The sequence below is a fragment of the Euwallacea similis genome, chromosome 37 (genome assembly GCF_039881205.1).
Source record: "Euwallacea similis isolate ESF13 chromosome 37, ESF131.1, whole genome shotgun sequence".
In the NCBI taxonomy this organism is placed as follows: domain Eukaryota; kingdom Metazoa; phylum Arthropoda; class Insecta; order Coleoptera; family Curculionidae; genus Euwallacea; species Euwallacea similis.
Genome location: NC_089645.1, coordinates 733,401 through 759,156, shown reverse-complemented (window position 1 = coordinate 759,156; position 25,756 = coordinate 733,401). Strand labels below are relative to the sequence as shown.

General features: G+C 35.3%; 2 protein-coding genes across 3 annotated transcripts in view; one reads left to right on the top strand and one right to left on the bottom strand.

The window, feature by feature from the left end:
* Nucleotides 1-25,756, bottom strand: part of Syn (synapsin) — a 58,470-nt gene that overhangs the window by 5,634 nt on the left and 27,080 nt on the right. Inside the window, exons 7-9 of the mRNA XM_066404884.1 lie at nt 1,581-1,673; nt 1,393-1,522; nt 1,180-1,340 (exon numbers count right to left, since the gene is read on the bottom strand). Of these exons, the coding sequence (XP_066260981.1) occupies nt 1,180-1,340; nt 1,393-1,522; nt 1,581-1,673 (384 nt within the window). The remainder of the gene's footprint in view (nt 1-1,179; nt 1,341-1,392; nt 1,523-1,580; nt 1,674-25,756) is intronic.
* The window catches only part of Timp (Tissue inhibitor of metalloproteases), a 35,769-nt gene continuing 16,574 nt past the window's right edge, over nt 6,562-25,756 (top strand). For both annotated transcript variants that reach the window (XM_066404877.1, XM_066404876.1), the window contains exon 1: nt 6,562-6,757. The gene's annotated coding sequence lies outside the window, so the exon portion shown is untranslated. The remainder of the gene's footprint in view (nt 6,758-25,756) is intronic.

Genomic DNA, 25,756 nt, shown 5'->3' with positions numbered 1-25,756 from the left:
CCATTCAACGCATTTATTATGTGCCTAAATGACGGAAACCTAGAGGGGGTTTATTAGATAAGCCCGCATAATGTCCTGAAAGGTCCGTTTACCTGAATACTGCATATTTTAGTCACGTAAATTAAAAAATATAACTGTAGTTTTAGAGATAAAATGACCTGAACATGTTCGGATAAAAGAAGTAAGTTCTTACAAAACGCCAGCCATTTTAAATGGGCTAATAATGGCTTTAAAGGAGTATGTAATATCCAGGGCGTCCTAATGAAAAAATTAAGTTGTCGTGATTTCTATAATTTCCAACATTCATATGTTTTTCTGATTGCATAATTACAGTAAAATGTTAGGTACTCGTACACAGGGTGTTTAAAACTTTGCGCTTCACGTCTAATGTGAAAAAACGAAAAATAAAATTGAAGATTTCATTGCGGTGTTTCAACGAAGGGCTAATGAGCTTCATTTTTGTGTTTACAAATTTATTTTTCTACTTTTAAAACTGCGGAAGTGCCTCATCGAGTTTTTTCCCACGAACTAAGTTTTTTCCTCAATATTCGAAGAGAGCTGATTTCCAAGATGGGTTGGGATTCAATAGCTGTTTAAGGCTGCAGACAATCAAATTAGAACTGTTGCTATGTTATTTTCAACAACCTAAAGCGTGCGAAACGAATTGAGAATGAAACTTCTTAAAGGCAAGGGAAAATCTAATCAAAATTCAAGATCAAGACTTATCTCAAGGCAATGGATAATTAACTTTTGGCTTCTTGGATTGAAATTTTATTCTCAGATGCATTTGAATGAAATGCCAAACACAGATGGCTTCATCCTTAATGGCACTTTCGAACTGAGATTAATGATAAAACTGGAATAGAAAAAATGACTTTCTTGTACTGTGGAAATCTTCTGGGAAATAAACCATCACGTTGCAAGCAAGCGATCAGTCACCACAGACAATTTACTCAAACAAAGCTCGTATTTCGCCGTTCACGTGTTAACGGAAAAAAGCAGACTGACTGCTCCATTTTCCATTGGTCTAGTCTGCAATTCTCTAAATATTTATGAGCAATTATCGCACACGCTGTCCCTTCCAGTCATAATCTTTTTTACCTCCATCATTTCCTGTGTTTCTAGCTCGACTAGGAGCATATTAATGAGGCCATTTAAAGAGAATAATGGCAGTTTTACCTCTATAATGAATTCCTTCCCGTCTTTGCTGACGACTACTTCCAGGGCGCAAATATCTAGGCCACCGAACAAGTCGGAAACCTCGTCTATCCAGAGTTTATACCTTTCGGGCATTGAGATCTGTTCGAGCATCGCCGAACCGGTGTTCGTTTTCCAGCAACCTAAAAATCCAAAGTTTAGGATAAATTATTCAAAGTTTTACATTTTGCAGACCTGAGATAGACTTTCGCATGAAAGCCTTGTAATTATTCCCAATTTTCTGTACGTGCATGTCGTACTTGGAATCGATGTAAGGTTCAACAGTGCAGTACGTTTTTGCTACTGCGACGACGCTGGCCATGTCCTAGGAAATTAATTATCATAAAGCTCATCAACCCTCTGGGTTTTAAGGATCAACTCACCTGGAAGTCGTTAACGTTGTCCACTTTAACTTTCCCCAAACCGCCGTGTGCGTGACCAATTTTCAGGACTACTGGAAATCGAGGTGCGGTAATCTGGAATAAAAAAATCACGGTCAGATGAGCGCCTTCAAACCTTTTGTGTTGCGTTTCGTTAAACGAGATTTAGATTTGTAGAAATTCGTATGGTTTTACATGCAGCAATTTAACTTCAGAAGTATTCACCTCCAAATCTGCGGTTGAGATGGATCTCTAAACGCAACCTCGCAATTTCCTGCAAAATCTAAATGGTGCTCACCGCCGCAACCGGGAATAAATCGCTCAGACTGCGGTTGAAAATGCCAAATTTCGCGATCTGGGCGGTCACAGTCATAGCGGATTAAATTTTTGGGGGTGGGCCAAGCCCTGCTGCTGACACTCGAAGGTTTGGTGGAGATGCGGTAAAAAGGCATGGTAGTGGGACACTTTCCTGCAGGCCCAACATACTTATCGCTGACATTGTCGATTTTTGCCGGGGTTTAATTGACTAGCGATGAACCGACCTGACGAGGTATAATAGGATCGAAACGGTCTTCGGGGTGCTCGAGTTAATTAAACGCAGAGCTGGAATTAATCCTTAAGTCGTAATAGACTGTAATTCTCCTAGATTTCTCCTGGGACGATTATTGCAGTCATTTTCATTTTTTTCAAATGTTTTCTTTGGTATCTTAATGGACATGTTTCTGGTTTACACCAAATTTTTTTATGGAAAAAAACGAACTACTTTTGAAATTAAAGCACTGTATTGTGTGATCGATGGATGTTTTCAGCAACAATTCCTATTTTTAGTGCTTATCCATGCAATCCATTAAGCCGACAATTTTTGGTTTTGTTATTTTTAAAATTTTTACATGCACTAGTAATACCTAAAAATACACATATCAGCTACATTTCTTCGTATTATACACTCTTAACATACATATGGGGGAAGTCAATCAATAATTTTAATGAACATGTACCTTGGTTTGAAAACGAGACATGATTGGGGGAAATTGTGTTTCCAAAGTTTGATATCTCAAACAAGTTAGAAATTCTCGCATGGAACTGCTCATATTTTGGTTTAATATTGACTTAATCGCCACAAGGCGAATAGCCATCGACGGGCAGGTCTCATGTTATAAACCTTGCAGACGCGACGAACGCCATTTTTAACACTTAATTCGAGTAAGAGAAATGTCCGTTTATTTTAAGAAATTACTTATGTAACATTATTACAAAACTTTATTATAAAATAAACGATCCCGATACAGTTTATTTGGGTTGAAGTGAATTTAACATATTTTCGCAGTTTAGATAGTGACCAATGAGCACCAAGGTTGCATGCCTGACCCATATCGAACATGTTCGCGCCCACGAATTTACAATAAATAAACGAAAATTATCGGAAAACTTTCATTACTGAGATCTTTATTGCGTCCGGTTTGCTGAACGTTAAACTTGTGTTTTGTATTTTGTTTAGGTCGGATGTTTTTGTTTGTTTGCAAGAACCAAAAAAATTCACAAACCACAATTGGTTCTGAGGAAAATTGAGATCTGTTCTGTTTGGTAAACGATTCAGCCAGAATACCTTATGCATTCTTTGCTATATAAAATTTGAATTGAGCCCGTCTTTTCTCAGCCTGTTGAGCCCTATTCTGGGCCATAACGCAGATTCAGGTGGATTTGGATAAATGGCCTACGCTCGAACTCGTCTCGAAGGAAACCTATAATGCATTTTTGGGATTGCCTCAAGGAAGATTTAGCTTTGGTGCTTTGAACGGACCCAGTCTGTAATTTTTATTTGCAACAGAACAGTTTTTTTGCTCTTTTTCGAGTCATTTCACAAGTAACATGAGCTTCTTAATGGACATCGGAAAATTGTGTAAAATCTACAAGAGTTAGAACAGCTATTTAAGTGAAAAGTGATATTTTAGCGCACGTTAATTGCCGTTGAACCGCAGGAAAAGCAATTAATTTCATTGAGAAAGGAGACATGTATTTCTTTCTACTACTTACTCAGTTCGATAACATCAAGAGAGTCGGAACTGTACGGGCCATTTGGCCATAAACTTATTAAAGTTTTAATAATTATGCTAGTCTACAGGGTGATTCGTTGACAATGGGTCAACTGAAAGCTGGAGATACTAAAAGTCAAATGGTGACGATTGGAGAACATATGGCTCATCCGAAAGTTGATAGTTTTGGATATATCCAGCGTTAAAAATTAATTTTTTTGCCATTATTCTGAAAATGTCTAGGTTAAACACTTGTAAACTTGTAATGTTGAGATTTTAGGTGACGAATAAGATTTTGCGATTTAGCGTCGCTAATAAAACTTTCAATTTTGCAGAATTGGTAGTTAATAACTTTTCACCCTGTATTTCTAACATGATGTTTGATTCAAGATCTGAAAGCAATCATTTTTGCCTTAGTTATGTATTTTTGATGCATTTCAGCATCTCGGTCCGTTTTCGAAAAAAATCTGTTTAACGAACACTATGTTTGAATTCGATAATTTATAATAATCTATTAGCAACCCAGAAATTGCAAAACATATCTTATTCGTCACTTAAAAAAAAAACATAACTTTACAAATTTTCAAATGTCTAATTTAATTAAAATTTACATCATTACAATTAAAATAACATCCTGTAAATATCTGAAACTACCAACTCCCGGATAAGGCATATTTTCTCCAATCATCATCATTCCCCATGTGATATCTCCGGCTTTCGGTTGTCCCATTGTCAACGAATCACCCTGTATGGAGATTATGTTTGTTCTGATTGTATTCTGAACAGAGCCGGCGTTGGGAGATTGCCGTCCAGCGCAAATTAATGTTATGCCATCATGTAGCCTCGTACTCATAAAATAAACCATTTTTTCGATCTGCCTGTGGCTATTTCCCTTTGAATTTGCCGCCCTGTGCAATTGCCCTTTTTCCAACGGGTAGCGTCGGCCCGAATTCTGAAGCACCGAAACAACATGTATTAGGTCGTGTAGTATGAAATGAGTAGATTCTCGAAATGCCACATTCAACTGCGAATAACTTTACTCTAAATCTATATTTGGACTTGACTTTTTTATGTGGAAAAGGCACATTCTTCCTCTTTCGATCAGAGTTTAAAGTGTTCAAAATTATTGAAAACTTTTATTTTTATAAACATTTTTGTGCAGCCATGCAAAATAGTGAAATTCGTGTGTTAATGAAATATGAGTTCCACCGTGGAACCACAACAGCTCAGACGGCTCGCAATATTAATGATGTGTTTGGTACTGAAGTCACTTCACAGCGAACAGTATCTCGTTGGTTCATGAAATTTCGTTCTGGCAATTTTGACCTAACAAATGAACCACGTGGACGACCTGAAACTCAAGTGGATAACGATTATCTGAAAGTGTGGAAGCGTGGTGGAAGCGAATCCACGTCAAAGTGCAAGCGAATTATCGTTAATATTCAGTGTAACCAAAAAAACAATATTGACTCATTTGGCTGAAATTGGTAAGGTGAAAAAGCTGGACAAGTGGGTACCGCATGAGTTGAGCGACATACAGAAAGAACGACGTCTCGAAGCTTGTGTTTCTTTGTTGTGCCGGTATAATAACGATCCATTTTTGAATCGGATTGTTACTTGTGATGAGAAATGGATCCTCTATGACAATACCAGACGTTCATCGCAGTGGTTGGATCAAGATGAACCACCAAAACATTGTGCGAAAAAAAATCTTCATCAAAAGAAGCTTATGGTGTCCGTTTGGTGGTCCAACGCAGGTGTCATCCATCACAGTTTCATGAAACCTGGTGAATCGATTACGGCTGATGTCTACTGCCGACAACTGACCGAAATGATGAGGCAACTGACGGTTAAGCAGCCAAGATTAGTCAATCGAAGCGCACCGCTATTGTTGCACGACAACGCTCGGCCACACACCGCACAAGTCACCTTGGCCAAGCTACAGGAGTTGGAATTGGAAACTCTTCATCATCCACCGTATTCACCCGACTTAGCACCCACTGATTACCACTTCTTTCAAAATTTGGATAACTTCTTGGTAGGGAAAACATTCAACTCCGACGAGGCTGTCAAAGCTGCCTTCCAAGAGTTTATCGACTCCCGGCCTGCAGGCTTTTACAGCAGGGGAATCAATGAACTTCCCGTTAAATGGCAGAAGTGTATTGATAATGGTGGTGCATATTTCGATTGACAATAAAAACATTTCATATGAAAAAAAAATGACTAAAATTTCAATTCAATTCTACTCATTTCATACTACACGACCTAATATAACACACGAATCGGGATATTGTTGTCGGAACACTGTTACGTAATATTATTACGCACGATTTGGAGTTTGATAAAATATAACAATAACAATAAGACATTGAACGATGCGCGAAACTTGTCATATTTTGATGGACGCAGGGAGCTTTATGTCTATGTAACACGCAAACTCTATTGATCATAACAGAAAGTCGGAGAGAAGCAGCGCAATTTAAGCCTTGGAGGGAGGTTAATCATAAGTAAATCAACGGATATAGATTTAAAAATGTACCGTTTCCAATCCTTATACGCGCTACTGGATTTCAATAACGCATTCGCAAATTAATTCTACTGAAATACCCAATGTACAAACGTTGATTCTGTGTCAAGATAAACTGCACTACCGCACATGCCATAGGTAGGTACTCGTAAATGATGCGTAAATCATGACATCACGTTATACAACACGCCATGTGACGTAATGGATGAGGCATCATCTATAGGGCGAATAGACGTATCTCGATTCTTAGAAGGCAGAATTTACGGACTGATCATTAAGGACTCAGGGAGGCTTAGCGACGAGATCCCCCCTAATCGGCCAAAATGGCATCTTAAACGTATGACGGATGTGCAAAAGTTGCAAATTAAACACTGAATGCATTTTAGGGAGGTGGCATTATTTATAAAGTCGATGTAAATCTTGTAAACAGTATGGTCTGGTTTCGTACGAGTCAGTCGGTGTCGGTGATTTGTAGGTCGGAGACGAGAACGACGACGACGCGGTTTTTTTATGGATTACGTATGATACGCGCCAATGACGGAAGACGATTTTTGTTTGTTTTGAAGTTTAACTGAGGTGACCGCAATAATTCAAAGACTTTATTTTACTTCCACATCGAGGTAGGTCGTTTTATCATTTTTTTTTAATGGGAAAATTTTCCATCGCATTCTTCCAGCATCAATAAGATTAAAAAAAAAAGTTTTTCACTTTATCATTTCACTCTTTCGGCCGTATTTTCACTCGAGCTTCGTCACGGGCAACGCGAATTCTGATCTGATCGTTTAATCCCGAGTGATGTTTCACAAATCTCAATTCTAATCGTAATAAACTATGGCTTTCATTAAATGCTATAAAGGTTGTGTAAATGTCAATCTACTGATTCTGCATTGATCTACCGGTCGGTAGCGGAAATAGTACATTACATAGCGATGCATAAAGTATTCCATTAATGTCGAGAGTTGATAGTTTTCCGAGACGCGCATATTATTTCATGCAGGTTTGGGGTTTGCACACTATTTTACTTTCGCCGAAAAATAAACGCCACGAATGTAATCAAAGTTGCTTGTGAAAAAGGTAAAGATTTTTCTCTCCATAAATGTTCTCCAGGCGTAACTTGGGGAATAAAGTAGACGGAAACCTTGTGGAAAATGCGTAAAATGCTAGGAACAGTGCTAAAAATTAATAAAAATAGCCCAAATAACTAAATTAAAGGAGCAGGAAATATGACATTCCACAATCTGTACTAAGGTCAGCAATGCCAACATCACATATCTGATTACAAATGAAAAGACTTTCTTAACCATCGGTTGAAAAATATTCCATTTCTGTATAATCTATATACGCCCGCAGGTAACATTTTGCTGGTCAAGACCGGAAAGTTCACTTAAGGGATCGGCGAAACCGTTTCCCGGTCTTTGTTATTTTGTTTTTCCAGTCCCTCCCCAAATATGAAATAAAAAACTGAATCAGTTGAAGTGGGTCGAAAAAAAATTGTACGTCATGCGATCGAAAACGACTTTTTGTCAAAGCAGCCTTCATGCGCAACAATATTTACCTCTGGAGATGGGTATGAGGTGCGATTTACGGCTTAGGGAGCAAAAGTAACTTCATGAACTCACCCCTGGGGCCACGGTAGGGCAATGCTAGACCGATCGTGATAACGGAGACGACTTGTGTAAATAAAACTAACAAAAACATTCTCTCTTTTCCTAATAATATCCAAGAGAGGCGTTTGTGAGGTTTGGTATAAAATAAATGGGCGCTGACTCAATCGACACGTCGGTCTCAAGGCTTCAACCTTAGGGTAATCTCTGAGAGTCGGATTTTAAATTACTGTTAGCAGTGAAAAGAAAGTGACGTCCTATTGATTTGTTGTGTATTAAAGTAATTTGAATTTTAATATACGCAGAGGTCAATGATGTGCTAACGTTGGATGAGGATACATAATTAAGCACTTAAATTTTCAGAATTGGAGAATTTTCCCTTTCGATAAATTATTGAAAGGCAAAGTGTAGTCGAAGTTTGTATTACTCACTTGTGCAACACCTAAACCTATTCTGGGAATGAAGAGAATGTCAGGATAGCAACATTTTGCTTGCGGTGTGCATTGTAATTAAACAAATTTGGTTATGCTAGTTGTTCAAATCAAATATTTACTTTAATTTTAAATTGTTTAGATTGTCGAAAGTAAGCATAAGCCCACTAAATAACCAATAATAGTTTGAAGCAGTGCCATAATAGAATAAAATTTTATTGATATTTACATGGTGAGAGGCAATTTTATCTGAACAAGTCTGAGGTCAGTTCGTTCTTGTTAATTGCCAGATGGCCTATCGTTTGGAATCTGAGCCATTATTTTCTGATCGACAGGATTTTTGGTCGGCGACAAAAACCAGTTTCTTGATTGCCTTGCAAAGAGAAAATATAAAATATGCAGCATTTATTGAAATTTCTATGCAAATTCCCTTAAGCGACTCATCAAACTTTCTTGGAGTTTTTACCTTTGAGAAATTCATGACGGCTTCTTTACCGAAGTTAGTGGACAGATTCTTCGCAGTATTTTTCTCCCAAAGCATTTTCATTCTTAAATAGTCCTTGCAGTCATGAACTAAAAGTTTCAAGGAGAGTCCTCGCATTTCTCTTCACTCCCTAGTCGCGGCAATTGAAGCACTTATCCCACCAGGACGATTAATAACGAAATCTAATAAATTGCCAGAGTTTGCACTTCTACTCAACTACCATAAACAAAAAGTGTAATCAGCGGAATTTTCGCAAATAAATGGGCCCAACGAATGCAAGACATTGTTGATTATTCGCTCGCAGAACTCATTTAGATTACTCGCGATTGAATGACATCATTCCGTCGCGATGAATGAAATTCTTGAAAAGAACGTCCGTTATTTCAATGTTTACGAGGCGAATGCTAGTTGTGGTACCGTAGTAAGCAAAAAATGTGTTTTGCTAATTGTTTATGATTTTAATAGGTTTTAAGATTAGAAATGTGGGTTAACGGCGGGAGAAACACACCTTAAGCCATGATTCAACAGTTCGGCCTTAGGGTCGTGACGGAAATTTGCATTATTATTCATAGACGTGGTCATGACCCAGGAATAAATCCGAACCGATGATATCCCGATTGGACTAAGTAGATGCAAAGATTCAGAGTGTAGTTCCAGGACTCAAAGACACCTTTTCCGTTGATTCGAAGAGAGTCTATGACTAGGCTTACTTGTGTCGATAGCTTCAATCCGGATTTAGTCCGAGCCAATTGAAAATATAGATTGAACAGAATTTCGATCCCTTGGGTATACATAGAAATCACTTCGATTCTTTATTTAATCCTTGTTCAAGCTGGATTTTGAGCTTGTGTCAACTTCAATTCTAAGCAGGAAGTTTATTTAGTTTGTTAGTGGGTGTGATGATAATGATATCAAAACATGCCACACTAAGAACTGAATCGAGACAGCTCAGCTCAACGAAGTTGTATTCCTGGGAATAGAGATCTGACAATAATTAGCCAAATTCTCTTGTTAGACCTTATTTACCTAATACCAAGCTCTACAAAAGGGTACGCAGGAAACTGTAGAAATGTAGAATTTATGGCTCATTCTGTGTTCTTGACATTATACTAAAGTATCCTTCTTACCGTTGCAGACGCGCGCTCTGGCAAGTCTGAATATTCCTCCTTTAAGCAACATTATTTGATAAGGGTGTTAAATTTCAAAAGAGCCCTATTTTCGCGCCCCAAAATGGGAAACGAGAAATTGTTTTTCCTTTTCGGGGTTCTTTCCAGGGTGTGAAATGCCGAATTAATTATCTGAAAATGGAATTGTCTCTCTAATTTTTTGAATTAAAAATACAGTCGCTAGCTAATTACGTTATTGGACTTTTTTCCGGGGAGGAACACTTCGTGTTCGATTAGAAATTTATTTTTTGGTTAATATGTGGTTAAAAAATCTTTATTTTTGGCGGGAAAGGCCGTCGAGCGTCCGGTCTTTCTGCCCTTATTTCAAATGCATGAAACGTAGTGAAATTTACCAAACCGAAAAGTTTCATGATCTACTCCGCGAATCTATTAAGTTCAGGTTAATGCAGGTTAACCCGCCATTACCCGCGTATAAGATTAGGTTACGGTTACTCGCATATGAGCGCGACGCTCATTTATACTATTAACCAATACTTACGCATTTAAAGGTAAGGAATATGTCTATATATAAAGTTCTTGCAACATATTTTAATTGATATGTATAAAAATATTAACAAAAAATGCATTACAACTGAACTCAAATTAATAACTCGTATTAATAAAAATATTTTAAATCAAACAGTGATAAAAATATTGAAAACATAAAAATTATATTATAAAATCTAATAATTTTATTCAGAGTGAGTTTCTTCTTCTCTGTTGTAGCATTTCCTGCAGATTGTAACTAAATGTTCACCACAAATCGCTGTAGAACAGTCAACACACCTGGAAGTGGTTTTTCTATTTTTGCTTCGGGGACAGTAAGAACATTTGATTCTTTCTCTAGGCCCTGCTGCTTGGGCTGCTACTTGTCCCTCGTTGGTAAGACCTGCCTGTTGCCTTATTTGAAGTCCCAGTAAGGTTGGTAAAGTGCTAATTGAAGCGCGATTTACTAAATGAGGCTTAATTAGTTCACTGCTCAATCGCCTTAGAAATATGCGGCGTGCTAGTTTGTCATTAGTATTGGAGAAATATATTATTTGACTATTTATTCCAGCTATGTTCATCAGCGAAAAGAAAATTGTAAGGGGCCATCTGCAACTTATTCTTGAAACAGAAAAATTTGATTTCATTTGGTCAACAACATCGACCGCACCCTTTGCCAAGTTATAAAACGTTATAACTTCCAGTTTATATGCTTTACCTGTTTCTTTACCGATGATGTCAGTTTCATGAAAAGTAGACAACATAAGGACGTTTTTGGTTTTCTTTGGCACATACGATAGTAATAAACAATCTTTACCATATCCAAATATACTACTTTTCAATGGCCTCCCCTTCCCAGTAATAAAGAGAGGAGGAATTTGAGGCTTATTTTTTCTAATTGTTCCCACCAACGTCAGTTTATAATTATGAAGCAAATCCTCTGCTAATGGTACAAAAGTAAACCAATTATCGCATGTAATATTTCTACCAGTATGCGCAATTGGTAGTATCATACGCTTTATAACACTGCTTGCAGAATTATCCAGTTGGAAAGGGCCTTCCGGTTGTTTTCCAGGATATATTTCCAATTTTGCAGTATAAAAAGTACGGCAATCAACAAGGGCAAATATCTTTATGCCGTATTTAGCAGGTTTACTTGGGATGTATTGCCGAAAACTACATTTGCCTCTAAAACCTTCAAGCATTTCATCAATGCAGCAATATTCTCCAACTTGGTAAGATCCGGAACAGTTTTCGACAAACTTATCAAACACCTTCCTTATTGGAGCAATTTTATCAAACGTTTGTCTTTCAGTCCGATCTTGAATATTATCAAAACGTAAAAAAGAATGTAAAAAGGTTTTTGGACATGACTGTACGAAAGTATTCCGGAGCTGTACCATCCGTAGCCCATAAGTCCTCCAAATTAACATGGGATGACTTTAAAACACCGGCCAAGTACAGTAAACCAAATAATGCTTTTACTTCATCCAAATTGGTACTTGTCACGTCCCTCTCGCGTGAATAGTTAGTACGCATTTTATCCAAGTATATGTTTGTACACTGTACAATTTCACTTATAGTTTCAGTGGTAAAAAAAGATTCCAACAATCCAACGGGCTTTTACAATTTTTAGCAGATCGTTTTACGCCTGGTAAATGTGTAACCAAATTGTGATTCTTTGTGCGGCTGCTCTTTCGATATGGATGTACACCCCATCTTGTTCTACCGTCTTTACCAATATACGATAGTTCTCTTTCACGGGAATATACATTTTCAGTATCATCCGATTTAGCAGAAACCTCAGAGTCCGTATCATGATCTAATAATTCGCAATAATCTTCGCTGTGGTCATCGTCTTGTAAAGTGATCTTATCTTCTTCAGATTCTATCTCTGACGACCACCCCAACAATTGTTTTTCTTTCTTTGCATCCATAATTAATTTATAAAATGCATAAACACACGAAATAATTAAAATAACAAAATTAATGCAATATGTTTATACCATTCCACTGTTAGTAGCATACTGAGCTCTGTGTTTAGTTAATTGCAGCGTCAGCAAAAAAAGGGTGATAAGGAAAAGCAAAGACATGCTTTGAAGGTTGCTTATAAAATTTACATTCTATATACTATTATTGAAGAATTCAATAAAGCCCAATATTATGTTTAAAATTTTTTAAAAAATAATGCATTTTAAATCGCGAAATGAGCGCGCAGCTCAGTACGCGAGCAATGGCGGGTTAAAAGGCAGAAAGCTTCACGATCCTGTTTGCGTATCTATTTAGTTCACATTAACATATTATTTTATTTTTAGCCCATACACTTTAGTAACTGTCTTCAATGTTATTAGGTAATAACAAGAAACTTATAGAGGTTAATTGCTACAATTCCTGAGAACACAAGCTACTCAATAACAATAATTGTTGAAAATATAAACATTACAGAGTTTGACGACATCTTGATGTCTGCAAAGAAAGCAAATGTATGCAGGACAAACATACATAGGCTCGGTCAAAGCTAAACCTGCGTGCACCAATTTACTTATGCAAGAATTCCTAAAATGGCGCAGTAGGCAAATTAGGAAGTAATAAATGGAAATAGAAATTGTGTTAACGTCCTACCAAACTCTGTCCTACTGCCTTTCAAGTTAATATATGTTTATTGAATCGAAACAATAATGTAAAACGTACTTGCTGTCCACTGTGGACAGCAAGTACAGTATGTGGACCTCGTTACTTTTTGGAATTTTTAGCTCATGTGTCTTCACAACGTGTACAAAAGGGCGATGGGTAGAAGAAAAATGAAGCTTTCAATACATTCAAAAATACCCACATTTTACCTGTTATAGACCTGTTACATAACGGTTTGCGGATTTTGCACCAACAACTACGTAGAGACGGAGAGTCAATGCAGATTTAAAGTTTGTTAGTTCTTTTAGATTTTTTCAAAGCATTTGACCCGTTAAACCGAATAAAATAATTTAAACAATTTTTAAAAAGTGCAAAATGCGGTGTGCTTTATTCAACTATTTTCGTTGTAAAACGTTGTAGCACCGTAGTTAGGTCGTATAAATAGATTTTAAAAAAATTTAAGTGCATTTTTCTGAGTAATTATTCAAAATCCAACAATTACCATATGCATACCCACCCAATTTACAGATATTAACAAATTTAAGTTCAACAAACTTGGAATGCTGTCGTCGCTCAATGATAAACGATTGCACGTCCGAGCTTTAAGACACGTAATCACGTGTTTTAGAAACTGAAACACGTTTCGGATTTGACGAATAATCCGTAAACACTGACTAAAAAAATGTAAAGGGATTCCAGTCACCTGTCACCCATAAATTTTTGGGGATTTTGTAAATAACCACCGGCCAAGCCCCGGGCTTGGCATTGCAAGTCTGCATTAGTTATTTTTAAATTTTTATGTTTTCAACTGTATCTTGGAAAGTGGCAATAAATTTAATGCTATTTTCGACTGTGACTTGCCGTTTAATTGAGTCGATTTCGAAAAGCGAGTTTTCTTAGTAATTGCATCCGAACTCTTTCGCTGTTGTCACGAACCTTCTAACTGTCTTCAAGTACCTTTCTAAGACACGACGTAAATCCATTGAATATTTACAGGGTGTCTCCGAAATAATGCTACAGATGAGTATTGACTGCCAGAGGGCAAAAAATAGAGTGATTCAGCTAAAATTGTCGTTTTAAGCTGGATGGCTGATTGGCTGAAGAGGGCATTAATATTTTTTTATCACCAGAAAAAAGTAAATAGAAACACAAAATCGCTCTGGGCATCTGAGCTTTCCATAGTCAAAGGGGAGAAATAAATTTTCAGAACAATGGAGGTCCCCAAAATGAGGCCTCGCCTAAATTGCCCTTCTTTCCTACAGCTTCTTCTTATTCTTTGGATAAAGCACAAAAACCAAATTAAAAATGATCGTGGAAACGCTTTACCTCCCTTATTTAAGTACGAACTTTCTAAAGCCGTTTAAGCAAATTCATGTAAATTTTACATGTATACATCTAATAATAGTATATTATATACCAGGGTTGCAAAGTACATTATTACGACCCGCATGTTAAGTTGAAATCCCAAAACGCGCATTTCTAAGAGATGTAGGAGTAAGACGTGAGGGACATAAATGTTTCGCAACGGCGGTGTGTATAGGATTTATCCAGTACTAAATTTGATAAAATCGCAATAGACCTAACTAAATTAAGCATAACTTAAATCCGAAACATCAACGATGACTTTGCACTGGAGATCAATTTCCATGGCAACTATAATTAAATTTCAATCTATATAATGACAATTTGACCGATTTCTTCATTATCGCGCTAGGTCAATAATGAGCCATATACGTGTCATTATTAAATTATTTTTGGACAGTTTTGGGACAAAGGCGTGAAACCGTACTTAATAGTTACTCAACACACCCAATAATGGTGTTTTTTGCAGCTAATAGTAGGAAAAGTAAATGTTCCATTAAAGAGCTAAATAAGAATTCCTCCAAATGCACAGCTGCCAATAAAACGATTGAAATGAGTAGACCTAAAAAGCAATTTGCTCGATACTCTCATAAAGCGCTTTTCGTACAGCTAGAGTGTACCGTTCCAGGAAATTCAATTACTGAATTAGCTCTCCTTTATAGGTGAAAGGGGTATAATTGAGCAGGCCAAATATGACGTAAAACTTTTCCCTTGGGCAAATTTTTCTTGCTTTTTAAAGGGAGGCGTAATAAATTACCTCCAAACGCTGCGGCTTGCTTTGGCCTCAAGCTCGATCGCCTCTAAGCCAAAAAAATCCTTGAAGTCTCTAGTTATGTAAATTTTATTGTTCACTTCTGGCAGTTCTGAAATGTCTGTTTATCAAAAGGTCAATAAATAGCAATTTTATGTAAGTGTGCTCTTATCGTGGGAAAGTAAACAAATTTGTTAAGGAAATCCAACTGAGACCACATGGCTACTAGGCGTTTTTATCATGGGGTAATAAAAAGATCAATTTTGACTGGGTGGACCGGTTGAAGTGGTTTCGCATTCTTTGCTTACAAAATGGATATTTAAGTGTGATTCAGGATCTTAAAATAGGAGCGGTTTCATGTTGGGTTGTGTACTTCATAAGAACAATATGTGTAGGTACAGAATGTAGTCACCCACTTCCGTTTATAACTGCTCCACTTTTAAGGCGTTAAATAGATTTGTTCATATTCATAAGCTTTCTTCTAAGCAAATAATGCGATATGCATCCAAGTGAACACCAATTATCTCGTTAATTATACGTGAAGTTCGGAAGAACTTGAGCTTATGAATTGTTAATCAGACATGGCATGTGGGCCGAAGCAACAAAATTATGTTCCATGAAGTCGTGTACAAATGCACCCAAAAATCGCACTGCTCTGAGATAAAGAAACATGCAGGATGTACCTATGTATTTCTTTATCTCTCTTTCAATATGTAGCATATCCGTAGCCATCATGCATTCCTATTGGGTTCTCCAAATATGTATACAGGGTGTTCCTAAATGTGAAGAATATACGAAAGAGCGCAATTCTCTAGCTCATTTCATGATTAAAAGTTCATATAAACATAGATCTGCAAACGCTTCGTTATCGATCTACAGGGTGTTGAAATTTCAAATTTTTTTAAGTTTTTTCATTATATTTCCTGCAGTTTTTGAGATTTTTAATTCAAATTTGGAATATAGGTTACCCTCTGGGACTAACATCAGTGGATATAGCAATGGTTGTGATATCCTACAGAGAAATATTTTTTCAGGGGGCATGCCCCCTTTTCTCCCCCTTAACTTTTTTGTGTTACACCTTAGGTGGATTCTAAAATATAAAGTTAATTTCACATTTTGTTTAGAAACTTTTTTGTCTCCTATAGTTTTCTCATATCTGCGATCGTTATCTTGTTTTTATTGATTTATCAGTTCGCGTTTCAAATAAACATATGTTTATAAATAAAAAAATTTAATTGCAAACTGTAAGGTGTAAGTGTTTTAAATACTCTTTTAAGTTAATTAATTAAGTCCTTTAAATACTTTCGTGACAATACCGATTAAATATAATGAACAAACTAAATAAAAATTCAAATTTCAACGCCCTGTAGATCAGTAAGGAAGCGTTTGCGGACCTATGTTTACATGAACTTTTAATTACTAAATGAGCTAAAGAATTGCCCTCTTTCGTATGTACCTCATATTCAGGAACACCCTTTATAATAAATTATGGGAAAAATTGCTTTTGCAAATAATTGGGAAATGGTGGTAGACTCGGAAGCGATGCAAGATTTGGAAAACTTTATAAATCAATCAAAGAATTGGTGTTTCGGAAAATAGATACCCATGAGGTGAAATAAAATTTTTTTAAGGCGGGTAAAGGCACTTCGACCACCGCGCAAATCTTGCTATTTAACCTTGGTCACTTAATTTCGGGGCACCCTGTACAAACTCTACCTCATTTTCCAATGCCGCTTCTTCACGCCATTTGTCCATTAAAAATAATCTTCCACTTGGTAGTTACACCTCTTTGCCTCGCCTTTTGCTATTCTAAATTTTTATTCTTAAGTGTAAACTACGATGATGATATATTCAATATGTTGCCTTAGGGGACTCCATGGCTGAGTATACACGTTCTTGACATATTTTTATCATGACCTGTATCAGTTACTAGGATTTGGTCCCTATTAGACGAACCACTCCATTTAAGAGAATATCTTTTTACACTAAAGGTTTCTAGTTTCCTGTTAGAGTTTTGCGGCTTAGATGCTGTCAAAAGCCTTAGATAGGTCTAAAAATCTATCTATGGGTAGCTTTTTTGAATAGTTTTGAAAAGGAAGTGAGTAAGCTTATTTCTTACTCCTACAGGAAAATTAAAAAAAACACGCATGAAATTCGCTCGCTTGATATTCTTAGATCGCGAAAAACTATCCTGCGAAATAAGATTTGCTACATTATAAGTGTGCACAAGTTATTCTGGGAGCTTCTACTAAATCCATCAAATTGATTTTCTATAATTAGCTCAGCTAATTTATTATGGAAAGTATAGGCGAATTATCCGGTTATCTTCGAAAAGCTGTTAAAATTTCACGGTCAGCCACGCTTGAGGAACGATTCCATTAACTCTTGGCATCATACGTCTGTGCTGCCGACATAATACCGACTTCTGTTTTTCGTTTTCTTTTTTATAGTTTTAACATGGCATGACAATCCTGACATGTTTCTAATTAATATTATTTTCCTTTTGTTGCAAAAAAGATAACTTCGTTCACGCACCCGGCAGATGGTTAGCACAACCTCATGATTAATTATCAGGGTTCAAATCTTGTCTTTTTCGAACAATGAATGTCTCGTATCAACCAAATACACCGTACTTACTATGTAAAAGCTTGAATTAAATATTAACACGTCATAATGAGTATTACTAGTATGTAGTATTAGTATGTCCGCAAGATGATATTTTCTTGGATTGCGAAAGGCAATTTCTTGGTTGTAGCTTCGGCCAGGATTTGTCAGTCTCCATCGTAACACAATTCATATTAAGTAAATGTGCTACTGAAATAAAGACTCCTCTTGCATTAACTAGTTCTTTTATTGACTCGAGAGTGCCACTGATGTTGGGGAAATACTCACATGTAGGCGGATTTGAGGTAAAAAGCGCTGACACGTCTGTAGCGGATCTTTTATTTAAAATTAATTTTCGACTCGTCCTAAATTCTCAATTTAAATGCGTTTACTTGGTCTTAACCCAGGAAATTGTTGCATTTTGATATTCACATCAAGTATTCACCTTTTTCTGTGAATTATTTGCATTCGAAGAATATTTATGAACTGCGTGCTGTTCTTCAATGCATCAAAATCACGAGAGGTCTATCGATTAGAACATTAAAGAACAAAACAACATTAATAACAAATGGCGTCTAATCAATCACTCAGGAAGCTAAAAATAGAAACCTGTACGAACTAAATCCGGGAAGTCCAGTCGATACGTCCAGATTTTTTTGACACATGGCGCATTGAACAAGTAATATTTAACTAAAAAAGCAAAAAAATAATTAAACAGGGTATCCAAGATAAGAAGGGCCACTATGGGGATCTTCAAAACGGTAAGAGATACAGATTTGGTCAAATGAGAGAAAAGTTGCGTAATCAAGGGCCTAAAAAATGGCGTTTAGAAATTTCCGAATTTTTTTTTGTATTTTGAGATATTTCGGAAAAATTGGATTTTCCGATTTTACATATTTTTTTTTTTTGCGGCAATATTAGACCTAGACCGAAACTGATGGTATTTCTCTACAGCAACTGTTAACGCGCTTTAATGTGGCATTATCAGTTTTTTAATCCGACATTTCGTCATTGCGAAACCATCATCAACTTCATTTTTTTTAATGCGGTCCGAATGTTCTGATATCAGATTCTGAAAGCCGTTTTTATTCTGAATTCAACGATGTATGACACTTTGCAGTTTAATTGCGTTTTAGTCTTTTTTTGTTCCTAAATAAAAAAAAAATTGCGCAACTGTATTTAGTTTTTTCATTTTTAAAAATAAATAATTAGCTATATCAATTAACAGTTTATGTCATTTAGGTGTTTAATGATAATCTTTATTAATAATCATTGAATCATGAGATTTCCAGAGAAGGTGATTAGCAGACATTCAAAAACAGCATGGCCAGCACGTTCATCTGATCTAACTCCGCTTGTTTTTTTTCGTATGAGCGTTTGTTAAGAATAATGTTTATCAGCAAAATTTTGCTAGAGAATACGAACTGAGGGAATTAGTTCTGGAAGCATTTTCCAGTATTACTCCATAAACGTTGATTAGGGTGTTAGAATCTACAGTTACAACGTGCTATATGTGCTTGGAAAGTAATGGAAATCTTTTCAAACATATGTTTTAAAGTTAGTTGTTTTTTTAATTTTTAGGTCTTCTGTTAATAAAATTTTATTTGTACTTTGTTAATTCTATTAAATTAATGCATTAAGTCAGCCATCAGATTATCATTAAACACCTAAATGACATAAACTGTTAATTGATATAGCTAATTATTTATTTTTAAAAATTAAAAAATTATATGCAAGTGCGCAAAATGTTTTATTGTTTAAGGTCAAAAAAAGACTAAAACGCAATTAAACTGCAAAGTGTCATACATCGTTGAATTTAGAACAAAAAGGGCTTTCAGAATCTAATATTAGAATATTCGGACCGTATTAAAAAAAATGAAGTTGATGATGGTTTCGCAATGGCAGAACGTCGGATTAAAAAACTAATAATGCCACATTAAAGCGCATTAAAAGTTGTTGCACAGAAGTGCCATCAGTTTTAGGCTAGGTCTAATATTGCCGCAAAAAAAAAAATGTAAAATCGGAAAATACAATTTTTCCGAAATATCTCAAAAACCAAAAAATATTTCGGAGATTTCTAAACGCCATTTTTTAGGCCCTTGATTAAGAAACTTTTCTCTCATTTAACCAAATCTGTATCTCTTACCGTTTTGAAGATCCCCATAGTGGCCCTCCTTATCTTGGACACCCTGTATAGACAACAATAAAATAACAAACAATAAAAATAAAAATAAAGATTGCAGGAAAAATAGAGTTGTCAGTTTACATCAGTCTGTATACACGAAACGATTAATTTTTTGTTGAAAAACGTCCTTTGAATGGTCGGTCACTTGCCTGAACAGTCTATTGAAGTTTCTATTTTCAAATAATTCTAAAGAGAAATTCCTCAATAACACTGAGAAAGTTTTATTGGAAAGTATTTGAGGTGAAGTTACGTTATCGGAAATATGTCACATTACCTCAAATTAATGGCTTTGCAGGCGTTAATCTAGAAGTGATGATAAATTGATGTTTGAGGCCATTCTTAACAGCCTAAAGTTGGTTTACAGATAGGTTTTCTGTAGGTGTGAAACATGCGGAACGCTACTTAGTACCTCGCCCCTGACTCAGATTTCAGAGCTGAATTGGGTCGTTTTTTGTGCATTTAGACCTCGATACCCAACTCAGTCAGACAGTGATTGCCGCCAGATAAAAAAGGTTTGAAGGCAGAAGTCTAGTGTCTGGAATAAAGGGAATTGAGGGAATTAAGGATTTAGACGTGTTAAATCCTTCACTACCAACGATTTTTAACTTAGACTATTTACTAAATTACGACGTTATGGAAAAGCCACTCCAGATATAATGGAAGCAATTTGCCAACTTTATTGCAAGTGCTTTATTGATTTTCGTGGTTGGGTACAAACCTCAAAAACCTACAATTATGCGAATGCAGCAAGAGCGATTGCGACTTTATTTTTTGAGATGTATGAAAAGGTGGGAAACTCGTTGGTCTCGAATGCATGAAAACCGCAGTCTCCCATATTAGGAGTGAAAAAAGCACCGTCGTTGCAAACTCGCGAAGAAGATTAATTGGTCTCTTAGGCTGTTTCATAATTTCTGTCGCATTCCATATGGTAATTTTTGAGCTTCAATAAATTTTATTAGATTACCGTCAGGACAGCGCTGCTAATTTGGTCGTATAGTGCCTTTAGTTGTCTCTCTAAGACCACGTGATCATCAAATTCTACTCAGTAGTTTTTGAGATTTGAGGGCTCAAAACATAGATGTTGATAAAACTCATCTGAGACACTGCATACCCCATAGGGCAATAATGCAACTGTGGCTACGAAAAATTTGTGTAGCAACTTAAGGCAGAGCATTGTAGACCTTAGAACTGTTCAAAGATGGTTCGCAAAATTTCAAACTGGAAATTTTAATCTCGAAGATGGATCTCACACCGGCAGACGCTAACTTTAATGACGATACTCTAAAGGCCATAATAATAGAAGACCTATTTGTCACCAGCAGAGAGATAGAGGATAAAATGGGCTATGACACATCACAATATAACGGCACGTAAAGACACTGAAAAACTTGGACGTTGGGTACCGCATGAATTGAGCAAAGCCAATCTGGCAACCCGTATCACTACAGTGTGCCAATTTCAAAAGTTTGGATTGCTTATAACTCCGAAGATTAATTTTTTTAGAACATTGAAAAACCTTTTCGGTAGAATGGAGAGGAAACCAGTTTAATATAGGTTGTAAGTTTCTACGTGTATCCATAAGGAGGTAGGTACCCCAACTCTATCAATAATGATTTGTAACTAGATGAATATTTTTTACATTTTTGATTAGATAGTGCTTCACCCCATTATGCTCTACAAACAAGACCAATTATCCAGGAAGATAGATTGGTTGCAGTAGAGAAATAGAGTAGCCACTGCGATCACGGGATTTAACACCCTCCGATTTTTTTTAAAAAGCACATCAAATCAGTCGTTTACAAAATAAAGCCAGCCAATTTGCAAGATTTACAGCTTCGAATTACCAAAGTATATCATTGCATTACCCCTGAACCATTTGAAAAAGTGACAGAAGTCGAAATTTAAATATTTTTTCTATAGAAAAAAAAACAATGAACATTTTGAACTGTTTTTGTGGATATTTTTTAAATATGGTATTTATGAATTAAAAATGCTGTTGCTTTTCAAAAATTGTTTTTTTTTTATTGAAATTAGTTTTTTACACGCAGTTTTCAAAGACCATTAAAATGAGGTATCACATGATGGGTATTAGAATTTAAAATTTGAGAGCTGAGGTAGCTACCCTTCTTAGTGGTAAACGTAGAAACTTGCAACCACTATTAAATTGGCTCCTCTTCTATTCTGCCAAAACGGTTTTTGAGTGTTCTAATATAAATTCCGATCTTCAAAGTTATAGGCAATCCAAAGTTTTGAAATTGACATGTGTACATATTTTGAATTGCTCGCACGGAATAAGTTTGAATGTTTTTTAGACCGGTTAGTTACTAGAGGCGAAAAATTTATTATACAAGATGTTTGGCTTATCGATACACATCCGAAAGAGGGTGGTAGGTAAGATGATCGTTAACGTATTTGACCATAAATACTATTATACAAAGTGTTACGCTTTTCGAGATATCGCCATTTTTTCGCATTTTACCAAATTCGCTGTTTACTTCCATATAAGTTACAATAAAAATTCAATCGAATATTTGTTGTGACCATCTTTTTTGTATAAACTTTAATATGTATTTTACTGATATCGAGCATGTAGTACCTACATTTAAAAAAAAATGTGACCCTTTAAAATTCCAAAAATGAATTTTTCGAATATTAAACCTCAACTTTATAAGCGAATAAAAAGAAATATGCAAGTAGAAGAGTCGTTTAAATATCTTTAAAAACTTCTTTGGCCATTGCTCTTTAAAATGATGTATTGAAAGGCATAGATTTAATATTCTATAAGGTATTTAATTAAAAAAGAAAAAAAAATGCACAAAAAATGCATATGGCGATTTTACAAATTGAATAACAAATTAATAAGTAATTATTATTTATGCAAATTATATTATTTACTTATGACTAAATGTCAGTTTAAAATGGGAACCACCGTTTCTGATACAACATCGACATTTTCGTCTCATCTCTGTGGTGGTTACTCTTAGCCTCATTTCAGCCTTCATTATTTCTGTTGCTCCAGTAATATTTCGAATGAGATGGTCTCGATTATGAATTTCCTTATTGTATACCAGTTCCTTTATTCTTCCCCAGGTGTAATAGTCAACTGGAGTCAGATCTGGAGATCTGGCAGGACATAATATCGGTCCATTTGGTCCTATCCATCTTTCAGAAAATTGATTATCTAAATACTCTCTTATTGTTCTCTGATAATAGGTGGCACCTCCATCGTTTTAAAATATGATTTCCGCTCTTACATCTAAAGGTACTTCGCCCAAAATATCTGGTAAATTATTTCTTAAAAATTCTAAATATGTAATTTTCGCCATTTAAACTGTCTGGCAAAAAATATGAGTCAAATAAGTGTCTGCCTATTATACCAGTCCACACGTTTACGCTAAATTTATGTTGAAAAGAAATTTCTTTTTTCATATGAGGATTTTTTTCAGCCCAATAATGCAGGTTATGAAAGTTGGTAATCCCTTCACGGGAAAATTTGGATTCATTCATCTATAAAATCCTGCGAAGAAATCTTCCATCTTCAATAATAATATGTAAGATAAATCGACAAAAAATCTTTCATCGGATTGGGTCTCCTTTCTCAAGTGCTTGCACGGGAGTACAGTAGAAAAGGTGCATTTTCTCAGAGTGTAGAACTGATCACATCTTCCACGTGGATACGTTGAGTCGTTCAGCTACTTTGTTTCAAACGTATTTAAAACTTGTATAGGGTGTTTTAATTTGGAATGTTTTGATAAGAAAAACTTATTTTCTAAGTAGATAGAAGAAAACTGATTTAGGTGCCACAGGCTCGATTTTTGAGAAATTTTTAATGTCAAAAACCGTTTCTCGATATCGTCACAGCCCACTAAGATGTAGAGGATTTTTCGATTTTTGGCAATTTTGAAAACCGCCAATAACTTTCTTATTTATTAAAATATTGGAATTGCATAAAAATATTATTATAGCACTTTTTTGAGAGGAATCTAATGGAGTGTCAAAATTTTTTCTGTTGTTCACCGTTTTCCTACAAATTGCTATAACTTCATTTTTTCAAATATAAATCATACGTGGCCATAGCTTAACAAAATAGACAATTTTAAACCCTTTTCAACGATATATATAACTTTAATATTTATTATCGAAAATGAGGGAAATACAACGTATTAATTGTTTTGACATAAGTTAACTATGAAAATTGTTGTCAAAGACGTTGAGACCATATAGTATAACAATATATATAGTATATACTATATAAAATAATATAGTATATAACATGTAATGTTTTTCAAAATTTTCATATATTCTAATTAAATACTAAATACCAAATAGTAAGAATTAATATATCGAGAGAAAACTCAAAATAAACTTTAATAAAACAGTAGTGATTGTAAAACCGAAGATTGAATAGCTGTTTCATTGTTTTGACAGCAATTTTCATACACAACTTATGTCAAAAAAAGTAATACGTTATATTTTCGTCATTTTCTATAATAAATATTAAAGTTATAGCGATGAAAAGGGTTTAAAATTGTCTAGTTTCTTAAGGCATGACCATGTATGATTTATATTTGAAAAAATGAATGTTTAGCAATTTGTCGGAAAACAGTGAACAGCAGAAAAAAATTGTGCACTTCAATAGATTCCTCTCAAAAAAGTACTATAATCATGTTTTTATACATTTGCAATATTTTAATAAATAAGAAAGTTATTGGCGATTTTCAAAATGGTCAAAAATCGAAAAAATTTTGAATATTTTAATGGGTTGTAACGATATCGGGAAACAATTTTTGACATTAAACATTTCTCAAAAATCGAGCTCATGACACCTAAACTAGTTTTCTTCTATCTAGTCAGGAAATAGGTTTTTCCTGTCAAAACACTCCACATTGAAACACCCTGTACATCCACTTCAGCGTGATGTGGTTGCTTTTTCGCTTTAAGATCTTGGTGATGTAAATTGCCAGTTTCCCTCATTCTACGCTATGTATTAACGAATACTTTTACGTTAGGTACTCTTCTTTGAAGAAATCTTCCATGATATTATATAATCGCTGAGCGGCAGCTGTGTTACCGTCAGCTATACCATACATAAAAAGTATATCAGAATATTCAACATTTCAATATGCAGCCATTAATCTAAATCATTGGAAAAGAAAGATCACAAAATATACCAAATAAAATGCGTCAATTGATAACTAATGAAATCTTGAATAAAACAATGTCTGCAATATCTTGTTGCTAGGCAACACAGTATCATGGTTTACATGATCTCTACATGAAAATGAAGATGATTTTTTCATAAGATTTTTGTTGCATTTTTTTTAAATTAAATAGTTTATGGTACATTAAGTTTGCCTCTTTCAACACATCATTCGAAAGAACAATGGTCAAAGAAGTTTTTAAAGATATTTAAACGACTCTTCCACTTGTATATTTCTTTTTATTCGATTACAAAGTCGAGGTTTAATATTCGGGAAATTCATTTTTGGAATTTTAAAGGGTCACATTTTTTTTCATATGTAGGTACCACATGCTTAATATTAGTAAAATGCATATTAAAGTTTATACAAAAAAAGATTGTCACAACAAATGTTCGATTGAATTTTTATTGTAACTTATACGGAAGTAAACAGCGAATTTAGTAAAATGCGGAAAAATGGCGATATCTCGAAATGCGTGACACTTTGTATAATAATATTTATGGTCAAATACGTTCACAATCATCTTACCTACCACCCTCTTTCGGATGTGTATCAGGAAACCAAACATTCTGTATATGATAAACCAGTTAGAAAAAAGGCCAAATGTTTTCCAAATCAGAAGGCTCCATCAGTCCCTAAACCCGGTATACATCAACAAAAGTAAATGCTATCTATCTGGTGGGACAGAAAAGGACATTATGAACTTTTACCACA